Genomic DNA, 12,627 nt, shown 5'->3' on the forward strand with positions numbered 1-12,627 from the left:
AGTCCTGATGGATTCACCTACCCACCAAGGCCTGACTGTGGAAATAGCGAAACTCCGGGAGACGATTGAGGCATCGTTGAAGAGAATCGCGCTAGGCTGCAACTGATATCTGCCATGCTGCAGAACCACGTGCAGGAGCTGCAGAGTCTCCAGAAGCAACTGGAAGAGGTTGAGTGGTGACTGTGACGTCAGAGACTGTAGTCATGTTCTCGGTGTGATGTATCCCAGGCTCTGGAGGAATAAGTATGGGCCTTAGTAAAACAGGTTGACAACCTTGAGAATCTAGGTCAAAGAGAAAACATCCGGGTGGTCAAGCTGCTGGAGCAAGTGGAAGACGAGCAGCCAGCCAGTTTTCTCAAAGAATGGCTGCTGTGATTTCTGGGCTGGAAGGCCAAGGCGGGAAGGGTATGGACAGAGAGAACTCACCGGGTCGTGGTGCGCAGGCCCAGTTCAGACCAGCACCCCTGCCAGTCCGAGTGTGATTCCAGTCCTACAGGGACAAGCAAAAGATAATGGGTGCCTCCAGGTTGTTGGGAAAGGGTCCACAGGCCCTGGTTTATGAAGGATCAAAGAATGTTTTTTCAGGACTTTCCGGGGCCGTGATCTGCAAGAGGAAGTCCTTTGATGAGGTGAAGGAGTGATTGAAGGATCTGGATAGTCAGTATTCCATAAGGTACCTGGCAGTGCTCCGTTTTAATCTTGAAGGGTCCGTGCATGTATTTGCCTGCTCAGAAAAAGCAAAGAACTTTTTGGACACTTAGAAATAGACTGGATGGTCCAAAGAGCATGAACAATAATGGTTCGCTTTTCTTTTCCATTTTCTTCTCTACCTTGTGTACATCTCCGTTTTCTTAATTATTCTATTACAGAAAGTGTTGTTGGTTTTTGTTTTACAGTGATAATGGAGGTCAGTGTAGAGTTGGGATGGGTGAAGTGGAGGGGGGGGGGAGGAGAAATTTTGAGTCTTCGTTTATTTACTCTTGGCTCGTTGTGAGTAGAGTTCTTCCTCTCGGGGGTTCACGAATTGTTTAGAGGGATATGGTTAAGTGTCTCCTCAAATGGTGCACCTGGAATATTAAGGAGAGTCACTTATCAGTCAAGAGAAAAAAAATACTTTCAAGGCTCAGGAAGGAGAGGGTTGGTATTGTCCTGTTGCAAGAAATCCATCTTGATGATAAGGCGCACCTAAAGTTACAGCAGGGTGGATTTGATTGGGTGTTTTTTTTTTCACCCATTAACACTAAGAGCCATACTTGTCCAGAAGAGTCTCCCATTTAAGTTATTAGATCAAGTTAAAGATGAATATGGGCAGTTTGTAATTCTTAAAGCTTTAATACATGGTGAAGAGTGTGGCATCCTAAACATTTACTGTCACCGGGCACAGCCCCTCAGATTCCTGACTGATTCACTCGCTAAGTTGATTGCCCTTGGAACTTGACACACTATCATAGGGGAAGATTTTAATCGCTTCAAGGACCTCACAGTGGATAGAATGACCAAAGGTCTCCCAAAAACCTCTCCGCAATCCAAGCAATTGGTTGACTTATGCGTTGAATTGCGGCTGGTGGATGTTTGGACATGTCTGCGCCCTACAGGGAGGGATTTCACCTTTTCCTCTAATCCACACAAACTGTCATACTGGGTCGACGTTTTTCTAGCACCCTCGGGTTTTTTTTGCATTAAGTAATGTCCTGTAAAATTGGAAACGTATCCATTTCTGATCATGCGGCAGTGTATTTGGAACTTGAGATTAAGGGCAAGGCAACATTCATATTCTCAAGGACAGTAAGTTTGTTGAGTACTTCTCAAGTGAGTTGAAAGCGTTCTTAGTGATCAAATCGAGTACTGCTAGTAACCCGTCTATACACTTGGAGACTGCTAAGGCCTACACCATGGGATAGTTATCTCGAATTCGGCTAGCCAGAAGGGAGAGCAGCAGTAGTTTGAAGCAGCTGAGAGAGTGTATTTTGATAGGCCATCAGTGATTTAAATTGCAGTGAGTCACAGCTCTCCGGGTTGCTTTGAACTCCATGCTCACTCAGACAGCGAAGAGAGAGCTCTCTTTTGCAAAACAAAGGCTATTTGAGCCTGGCGATTGGCCAGGCAAATATCTGGCATATCTGGCCCTCCAATCCATTATATCAGTTAGAGAAGGCACTGAGATTCTTGTGTGACTCTATAAAGGATCAGTGCAGCATTTCGGAATTGTTACTGTGAACTGTATTGGTCGGAATGCTGCGAGATGGAGTTTTTTTTCTTAAGAACCTGGATCTTCCAGGTTTGACCTTGGAACAAGCATCCCTTCTTAACACCCCAGTGACAGTGCCAGAGATACAGGAGGCAGTAAGACCGCTCCAGAGAGGGAAGGGAAGGCGTCTGTCCTGACGGTCTCCCGAGTGAATTCTATAAAGAATTTATAAATATCCTGTCAGGGCCAATGTCGGACATGTACAACTATTCATTCAGTCACAACTGCCTCCTGCCTGAGAGAGGCAGAAGAACATTACAGCACAGTACAGGCCCTTCGGTCCTCTGTTGCGCCAATCTGTGGAACCTGGAAGACGCTGGAGGACTGTGCTTTGTTTAGGTCCACTTTGATGTTAAATTCAGGCTTTAAAATTTTATCCAAGACACTTGCATTGTGATTGGAAAAGATGTTGCCCTAATATTGTTAGAGAGGATCAGGCATGTTTTATAAAGGGCTGAAGGAGCTCCAAAATATTTAGAAAATTACTGAATATGGTCCAAGTGTGTCAGCAGTGATTGGTTCAAAGTTGGGTGATCTGTTTCGGTACAGAAACGCATTCTATCAGGTGGAGTGGCCATATCTTTTTTTATTCTCTGGAACGGTTTGATCTAGATGAGGTCTTTATCCGATGAGTGGAGATCCTGTATTGGAACCCTCTGGCTACGGTTCTCCCCAACGGTGTAAGATCCAGTAATTTCAGTCTTGGTAGGAGTGGTTGGCAAGGTTGTCCCCTTTCATCACGACTGTTTATGTTGGTGATTGAACTGCTGGCAGAGGCTATCCGTGAGGACCCGAACGTAGCTGGCCCGGAAGTGGGATCAAGGGCACATAAAACATAATCTTATGCAGATGATGTTCTCCATTTCTTATCAAACCTGGCAGTTTCTGTACCCCATTTAATACAATGTAATAATTTATTTGGCTCTGTTTTGGGATATAAGATCAATTATGCAAAGTCAGAGGCTATGCCTGTGGATGGTCTTAAGGGAATGCTGATCTTAAAGGTGGATTATAATTCCCCTTCAAATGGTTGCAGGGGGTTTACTTCATTTAAGTATTTTTGTTACTCCCACCTTTGATCAATTACTTAAGGTAACTTTGCTCATTTGTTCAACAAGATTAGACAAGACCTTCAAAGCTGGGAGCCCTTCCAATCTTTTGGTTAGGTCAAATAGCCCTTATCAAAATGAATGTCCTTCCTCGTCTGTTATATCCCATGCAAATGCTCCCTCTGATGTTTCCTGGACAAACATTGCGGACACTCACTGGTTGGTTTATTTCTTTTGTACAGTGTCACCTCATGGCGGTCCCACATTAAGGTTGCCAAATTGCAGGTACCCCAAGGATTCGAGGGGGGCGGAGGGGAGTAGACTTGCCGGATAATAAGAGATACCAACTAAGCTCCTTCTGTCCTTGTGAGGACCCGAGATCAATACTCTGGATATCAAGGCCTTCAGGCTAAATGCCTCTTTACTAGTCTGTTTATGGATAAGATGAGGACAGTTATGGAATACTGTCAGAATCCAATCATTATTAATATAGTCAAAGCATGGAGAGCAATGCGGCAGAGTGAGGGTAGTTTATCTAAAACCTTCCTTCTTACCCCTATACTTGGTATGCTGGGATTTCAGCCAGGGATGATGGACCCTGGATTCAAACTGTAGGCAACTAGAGGAGTCTTCTGTTTGGGGACCTTTTTTGAGAGGGGGGGGTCATGATGTCCTTTGACCCAAACAGCTGCAAGGATGGATTGCCCAGCAGAGATCTTTTCTCATTGCTTTCAGATTAGGGACTTCATCAAAAAAAGATCTGACACAGAGAGGAGAATGCTTCATGCCCCAAGCACACTCTCGATTAGTACTCTCTCTACCACCTACTGGAGGGCAGTGCCTCAAACAACATTGAGCGACGATGTGAGGTGGGAGCAAGAGTTGGGAGTGGAGATTCCCCTCAGATATGGGAGGACATTTGGGAGAACGCAAGAAAGATCTCAATCTGTAACAGAACATGTGCCATGCAGTTGAAGGTTCTTCGTGGAGCTCATTTGGCCCCAGATGGTCTTGCAAAATTCAAAAGTGAAGCATCTCCAATGTGCCCAAGTGCAAAATAAGCACAGGTGCTGTCACTCATGGTCTGTGGTCATGCCCCAAGCTTCATAAGTACTGGAGCGCTTTGGCAGGAGTAACAGAGGGGATCTTGGGGACCGAAGCAATGGTACACCTGGTCTCTCTTGGGCTTGCCAAATTTATCTTCCTTAGACGCACGTGGCAAAAAGCTATTGAACATTCTCACTTACTGTGCGAGGAACAATATTTTGATGAGTTGGGTGGATGAGAACCCTCCAGACCTGTTGGGTGGTGTAAGTTAATTGTGGAACACACCCCTTGGGATTTCCTCACAAACATGGTGCACCATAAAACGGAACATTTTGAAGACATGGCAGCCCTTTTAGAATTATCTGGACGCAGACTTGTCTGCCATTTTAATTAGTGCATTTGTTTAGCCATGATTAGGTTTAATGAACCTTGTGTCCTTGGAGGGAGAATCCTGAATGAATACGGGTGTAACAATTAATGCTCCTTAAGGTTGAGAGCTTCGGTGTGAATGCGCTGAGTGGCATTATTTATTGATTTGTAGCGAGTGTAGTTTGATTTGTTTTGTAGATAGGGTTGTAGTTCATTGTAATTATTGTTACACTATAATTTTAAATTGTCATACTTTGTAACTTTATAATTTTGTAAAGAAAAATTTTCTCTAAAAATATTTCTTTAAAAAAGTGGTGTTTGTGTTATGACTATCATTTACAGAGTAAATTTACAAGTAACTCTGTATATTTTAACTAGTTAGTCTTTCCAAGCTGAGGAAGTATATTCCTGACATTGTTTCCTGGTCAATGAAGGGCTTTTTTGTACCACATGTAACCAGCTCATTCTCCTTACATTTCACTTTGCTTATCCTGATGAGATGGAGGAAAATGGCACAGATTTAGTGAAAAAAATCACAAATAATAGTTATCTATTACAACAAATCTTTTACTAACTGGCACCTAGGGGACCAGGGATGTGCCAATTGATCAAGGTCTGCATAATCAATGTAAAAACACACTCCGTCATAAAAATGTAATGCAGGCCGTATAAACATCACAGTAATACTTCATTTCCAGCATAAATCACTTCAACAATAATGCAGTTTTGCCATAAATAAAACTTCTGACTCATACCCTCACCTTACAAGTCAGACATCACAGATATTGCAACAATACGATAAACATCGGGGTATTGAGGTATATAAGTTTTGCTGGTTTATAGAGTGCTGGCTCACACGGTGCCAGTTAAAACAAAGTTTGCTGTATTCTTAAAATCTCTTTTTGAGTTTCTTTCAGTGGGATCAGGCAGTTACAAGGAATTATATCTGAAGTGAGAGCATTTGGGCTTCATACATTTTTAACATAATTACAGTATTGTGTATTATGTGCCATGTCATTGTCCGTTTAAATCTTGGTGGTGATACACATTTATGCCTACAATTCTGTACATACTGGTCCAAATGTCTCCAATGGCAGATCTGCTTGCTTGAAACAAAATCATGAGAGTGAATAACCCTAGAACAACATTTCAAAATGGTCTGCAACACAGAGTTTCATGTACAGGGAGCAGGGTAGCTGCATACCCTGTGGAATTGATATGAGGTTCACAGGGACCAAGTAAAACAATAACCTTCTAAAAGAGACAGACGGAGTAGAACTGATGGATTAGATGAAAATTGTAAAATTGCCTTCTAGTACACAAATAGACCACAACCTTGCATCTGATTTGTCCAAAGTGATTAAGTTGCAATCATGACCAGACATGTTTTCCGCTTGGTGTAGCGTCGTCTCACCAGTTTGCAGACTGGGTTCAAGAAAGTAGCAGAAACACCACTTCCATTTAAGCATTATCTCTCTCGTTGACTGGTTTGTCCTGACCATATTTTGTAGACCTAGATATTTGGGAAAGCTTGTCCTTAACACTTATGCACATTTTATATTTAATGTTCTTAATTGAGGTCATTAAAATATTCACGACATGAAATATGAGCTGTATTAACTTTTTATTTCCTGCCCAACAGCTTATGTCACCATGCAGAAAGGTTACTTATTTATGTACAACCTGGTGCAGTTTTTGGGTTTTTCATGGATCTTTGTTAATATGACGGTTCGACTCTTTGTATTCGGTCGAGGTGAGTGACTTTAAGCAATTGTAACATAACGTGATATTTCGAGTTAGCAGCCTGCCTCTCTCTCTGTGAAATCCTGTTAGTCATGAATTTTCTGTTACTTGTTGGAGATTCTGTACCAGATTCAAATCTGCCATGACATAGTTATACAAAGCTTTCCACCTGACTGATATAACAAATAAACTTAGATGTGGATTTGAACATTTGAATTTTTTATTTAAAAGCAAAACACGAAATTTGCAAAAGCAAAATCTACACAATTTATGCAGTTTCTCAGAATCTCCAACCAGCTGGACCGTCTGTTTCAAGCCGCTGTATTGACTGGAACAAAGTGATCCTTTTGTACTCAGTGCTATGAACAACTGCTTGGAGGTTGGAAATAAAGGTTTTCATTATTGTTGATCAGAATACCCATCTTTGGAACAGTTTTTAAATGTGCTGAACTTAAACCTGCTGAGTTCTGAACTTGCTCCTAGTCCTTGAGTCTTGAAAATGCAGAAAGACTCTTTAGAGATGAGCTTGAGTTAGCAGATTGAACCAAGACAACTCATTGTGATTTTTAAAAAAAAATTATAACTTATTAAATTTGATAGAATTCTTGGCAGTCTCTTCTAACAGATAGGATCCCTCTATCCTTCACCTGGTACCAGCACAGGATCCAAATAACCAATTACCAAATGTTTATTCACATTTTTACATTTTGTTCACTAACTTAACAGAGAAAATATTAGAACAAATCTTTAACCAGAGTTGGAGAGATTATAAATGTGTTGAAATATCTATGAAACTTGATTGCTGAATGTTAGAAGCAAGATAATTTGGAAATGTTCATGGGTCAGCTCTTGAAGGTTGCCAGGGTTAAATGCTTCAAGTTGAGTAGTGCATTTAATTAATTAGAATCCTGGCTGAAGTCTTGTAGATAGGATGAGCTGATAATCGCAGAATACCCATCACCTGACTGGCTGTTCTAAAGATGCACTTGATTCAGTACATCTTCTGGCTGCTGTTGTATCATCAAAACCCAGTATCAATCTGTCCTTAATGGAAGGGATCAGCTAACATGAAAGCACTCCACAATGCTGACTTTGTACCAAATAGCACATGTTTGAACTCTTTCTCTCACTCTCTTTCTCTTTTGCCATTGCACATGAATGAAGTGCATCACTATACTCCCCAAACAAATCCCACCTACTGCCTCTCAACCTTCTGGAAAGGTTGTGCTTTGGTCTATGGAATGAGATTGGCTGAATTTATTTTTACTTGGACTTGGCTGGTGGTTAACCTGCAGTATATGTGTTTAATCTGCAGTTAACACAACTGTCCTTACAGATGCCCTTGCTAATGATTGTGTTTGTGTTGTTTTTGCAGACTCCTTGTTTGATACTTTCCATGCAGTTGGTGATGTGATGAATGTTTGCCAGCTATTTGCTATATTGGAGGTTATAAACCCATTGCTGAAGTTGGTGAAAACTGAATTGGTGCCAGCACTGATCCAGGTACAGCACTACCCTCAGACCGACGCATGTTTGAGTAGGAAGGAATGTCCGGGCAAGTCAAGTTACATTCCTTTCTGCCCAGGCGTTTGTTCTTCTAACATCAGACAGTGTCATTGCTTGTGGATTCTATTTTCTCTTCTCAACTAGAAAAATATGTTTACAATATACTTCCAAAGAGACAAACTACTTTTCTATGGATCAGCAGTTTCTATTTCTCAGTGATCTTCTGACACTTATGATGTGGATATAATTGTTTCAACAGGTAATTGGGAGGAATATGATTCTATTTGTGGTGATTGGAAGTCAGGTGGAAATGCAGAATAAAGCAGCAGTGTTCGTAGTTTTTTACCTATGGAGCATCATCGAAATGTTCCGGTTTGTATTTCACTCTTCCTTGAGCTCCGTTTTCAGTGTGATCATGCATAAAGAGCTTGATCCTGAGATCATTCAGTGACATGCTGATAGAAAACACACATTAGGAGAGGCTGAGAGGATTTTGAGCAAAACTTAGGCCACTAATTCAGTTGGATCAGTTAAACTAGAAAAAATTCATTTAGCGCCTTTATTAAAATGTCATTACAATTCATGCAATGACTTATTTTAAGAACCAGAGAATCCCTAAGCATGAAAAGAGGCTATTCAGCCCATCAAGTACACACTGACCCTCTGAAGAGCATCCCACTCTATCCCATCCCATCCCTTGACCCCACATTTCACATGGCCGATCCACCTAACCTTTGGACTGTGGGAGGAAACCAGGTCACCCAGAGGAAGCCCATGTAGACACGGGGAGAATGTGTAGACTCCACGTGGAGGGTGGAATTGAACCCGGGCCTCTGGTGCTGTGAGGCAGCATTGTGGTCAGTCCAGGGGTGTCATGCCAGACATTTTGCTTCTGCCAACTATTCTGCTGGAGTTTGTATTCTAATCCCATTCCTGGGTCATTTTATATTCTTCCTTTCAAAATGAAATCAATTCCAGTATAAATTATTATTCAAAGTTTGTGTGAAGATTTGTAGCTCGGATGCTCGTTGTTGTGGTTCTGTTTGCCGAGCTGGGAATTTGTGTTGCAGATGTTTCGTCCCTTGTTTATGTGACATCCTCAGTGCTTGGGAACCTCCTATGAAGCGCTTCTGTGATCTTTTCTCCGGCATTTGTAGTGGTTTGAATCTGCAGCTTCCGGTTGTCAGTTCCAGCTGTCTGCTGCAGTGGCTGGTATATTGGGTCCAAGTTGATGTGCTTGTTGATTGAATCTGTGGATGAGTGCCATGCCTCTAGGAATTCCCTGGCTGTTCTCGGTTTGTTCTATAATAGTAGTGTTGTCCCAGTCAAACTCATGTTACTTGCCATCTGCGTGTGTGGCTACTAAGGATAGCTGGTCATGTCGTTTCGTGGCTAGTTGGTGTTCATGGATGCGGATCGTTAGCTGTCTTCCTATTTGTCCTATGTAGTGTTTTGTGCAGTCCATGCATGGGATTTTGTACACTACATTGGTTTTACTCATGCTGGGTATCAGGTCCTTTGTCCTGGTGAGTTGTTGTCTGAGAGTGGCTGTTGGTTTGTGTGCTGTTATGAGTCCTAGTGGTCGCAGCAGTCTGACTGTCAGTTCAGAAATGCTCCTGATGTATGGGAGTGTGGCCAGTCCTTTGGGTTGTGGCATGTCCTCATTTCGTTGTCTTTCCCTAAGGCATCTGTTGATGAAATTGCGCGGGTATCCATTTTTGGTGAATACATTGTAGAGGTTGTTCTTCCTCTTTTTGCAGTTCTGGTGTGCTGCAGTGTGTTGTGGAAAGACCACTAGGACTCATAACAGCACACAAACCAACAGCCACTCTCAGACAACAACTCACCAGGACAAAGGACCCGATACCCAGCATGAGCAAAACCAATGTAGTGTACAAAATCCCATGCAAGGACTGCACAAAACACTACATAGGACAAACAGGAAGACCGGTGTTCCGCATCCATGAACACAAACTAGCCACGAAACGACACGACCAGCTATCCTTAGTAGCCACACACGCAGTTGACAAGCAACATGAGTTTGACTGGGACAACATTACTATTATAGGACAAGCCAAAGAGAGAACAGTTAGGGAACTCCTAATGGCATGGCACTCATCCACTGATTCAATTAACAAGCACATCGACCTGAATCCAATATACCGACCACTGTAGCGGACAGCTGGAACTGACAACCGGAAGCGGCAGATTCAAACCACTGCAAATGCCAGAGGGAAGATCACAGAAGCGCTTCACAGGAGGCTCCTGAGCACTGAGGATGTCACCTAGACAGGGGACGAAACGTCTGCAACACAAATTCCCAGCTCGGCGAACAGAACCAAATTATTATTGTCATAGCCAGAGCGCCCATGGCCATTTCTGGTAAGCATCCCAATGTAATCAGTTATTAAAATGTGTTTTAGAACAGCCTCCTTTGGCTGAAGTGTATTGTGATAACTTGGTGGCATCCCATCTCTCCCCCCGCCCCTTCCCTGACCTCCCATTTTAACTTGGTTTGGTTTTTTAAATAGGACCTAGAGGTGAAATACTACACGCTCATTGCATAAACTCTATGTAACACATCCCAAAGAGCAAAGTCTAGAAAAACAACCTGTCAGACATTTTAGGACACACCTCTGGGACATGTGGGACTTCAAACCAGGACTTCTGGCCCAGCGATGAGTCCTCCCAACTGCATAGTCACGGCTGATTCGCTGTACTAATAATGTTTCTGTCAACCGTCACTAATCCATCCCAAATGACAGCACTGATGCTTCACCATCATCTTTAATTTCTTCCCTTGGTATCTGCAGTCCACAGTGAGGAAGAGGGCTTATCAAGTTCAGCTACTGTCAAAGGATCAGTGTTTCTCACATACCTCTGGGTAACAGTGGAATAAAAATGGGACATGTGTCACTTATTGAAGAAACTGCGTTTCACTTTGAAATAGTATGTGTCTATATTGCGTATTGATTGTGTTTTCCATTGTTCTAATGGTATCCAGTACATTAAAGGAATGTACATAACTCATTTGTTCGTTACTGAAATAGATACCCATACTACATGCTGTCCTGTATAGACACAGAGTGGAGACTGCTGACATGGATCCGATATACCATTTGGATTCCTCTTTATCCACTTGGAGTCATCGCTGAAGGTATATCAATGAAATTTGTGTACTTTACAACACTGTTGGATTTTGAGATTGCTTTGAATAGTAATTCACACATATAGCATGCTTTGGGATAAATGTGAAGTTAGTTTATCTTGGAATTTCTCTATAAATAGCGCAGAAGTTGCTTTTCTCAAATTCTGCATGTGTATTAACTACAATCGTTTCATTCTTCTCCTTCATAGCGGTGTGTGTGATTCAGTCTTTACCGTACTTTGATGAAACAGGAAGATTTAGTATCTTGCTGCCCAACCCATTCAATATCTCATTCAGCTTCTCCTACTTCCTGCGAGGTTACCTTATTGCTATGTTCTTAGGTGAGTTTCAGTCTCTGGAGCACTCTGATGTAATTGCTCCTTAATATTCCTTATTATCAACTAAAATCATATATTCACATAAAAGTATAAGTGTGTTACTTATGTATGAAGTTTAATTTTAAACAGGATGTGGTCATGACCAATATTTAAGAAGGGGAGTTGGGGTGTATGTGTGTCTAAATGCACTAGAGTTTTCTCTTAATTCATTCTTGGGACATTGGCATTGTTGGCTAGCTTGCCCTTGAGAAGGTGATGATGAGCTGCTTTCTTGAACTAGTGCACTCCATGTACTGTAGGTTGCCCCACACAGTGAATCGAATTGGCTGAAGACTGGTAACTGTGATGCTGGGGACCACTGAAGGAAGCAAAGATGGATCATTCACTCGGCACTTCTAGCTGAAGATTGCTGCAAGTGCTTTAGTCCCATCTTTTGCAATGTTCTCATTTTAGGTTCTGTTAGGATCAATCAGCTCCTGACCTCATTACAGCCTCTGGTCAAACATGGAAAAAGAAACTGAATTCCAAAGATGAGGAGACAGTGACTGACCTTTTACATCAAGGAGCCTTTAGTAAAACTAGAGTTAATGGGAATTGGGGAAAACCGCTGCTGGTTGGGGTCATACCTAACCGAGAGGAAAAGGGTTATGGTTGATGGAGGTCAGTCACCTGAGCTTGAGGGCAGAGGTTGCCCAGAGCAGTGTCCTAAACCCAGCAATCTTCAGCTGCTTCATCAATGACCTTCCCTCCATCATATGGTCAGAATGTAGATCTTCGCTCATGATTCCATAATGTTCTGCTACTGGTTAGTCCATGTCAAAAACCAGCAATACCTGGACAATGTCACGAATGGCAAGTAACATTTGTGCCACACAAGTGATAGGTAATAATCATATCCAACACGAGAGAATCTAACAATCGCTCCTTTACCGAATCCCTCAGTATTCTGGGTTTACCACGACCAGAAACTGAATTGGACTAGCTGTATGAATATAATGGCTTCAGGAGCAGGTCAGAGGCGAGAAATCTTGCAGTGGGTAATTCACCCCCTGACTCCATAAAGTGTGGGGAGTCAGGAGTGTGCCTTGTCTTGGTTAGTGCAGTTTCAACAAAGCTCAAACGTTTGATACCCACCAGGATAAAACCGTTTACTTGGTTGGCACTATATCCACAAACGTG

The 12,627-nt window shown here is 42.3% G+C and overlaps 1 protein-coding gene across 2 annotated transcripts in view; it reads left to right on the forward strand.

The window, feature by feature from the left end:
* The window catches only part of hacd3 (3-hydroxyacyl-CoA dehydratase 3), a 42,768-nt gene that overhangs the window by 24,436 nt on the left and 5,705 nt on the right, over window positions 1-12,627 (forward strand). For both annotated transcript variants that reach the window (XM_060853209.1, XM_060853210.1), the window contains 5 exons: window positions 6,356-6,466; window positions 7,832-7,959; window positions 8,222-8,334; window positions 11,013-11,119; window positions 11,320-11,451. In XM_060853209.1, the coding sequence (XP_060709192.1) occupies window positions 6,356-6,466; window positions 7,832-7,959; window positions 8,222-8,334; window positions 11,013-11,119; window positions 11,320-11,451 (591 nt within the window). The remainder of the gene's footprint in view (window positions 1-6,355; window positions 6,467-7,831; window positions 7,960-8,221; window positions 8,335-11,012; window positions 11,120-11,319; window positions 11,452-12,627) is intronic.

Source organism: Hemiscyllium ocellatum, chromosome 39 (genome assembly GCF_020745735.1).
Source record: "Hemiscyllium ocellatum isolate sHemOce1 chromosome 39, sHemOce1.pat.X.cur, whole genome shotgun sequence".
Taxonomy (NCBI): domain Eukaryota; kingdom Metazoa; phylum Chordata; class Chondrichthyes; order Orectolobiformes; family Hemiscylliidae; genus Hemiscyllium; species Hemiscyllium ocellatum.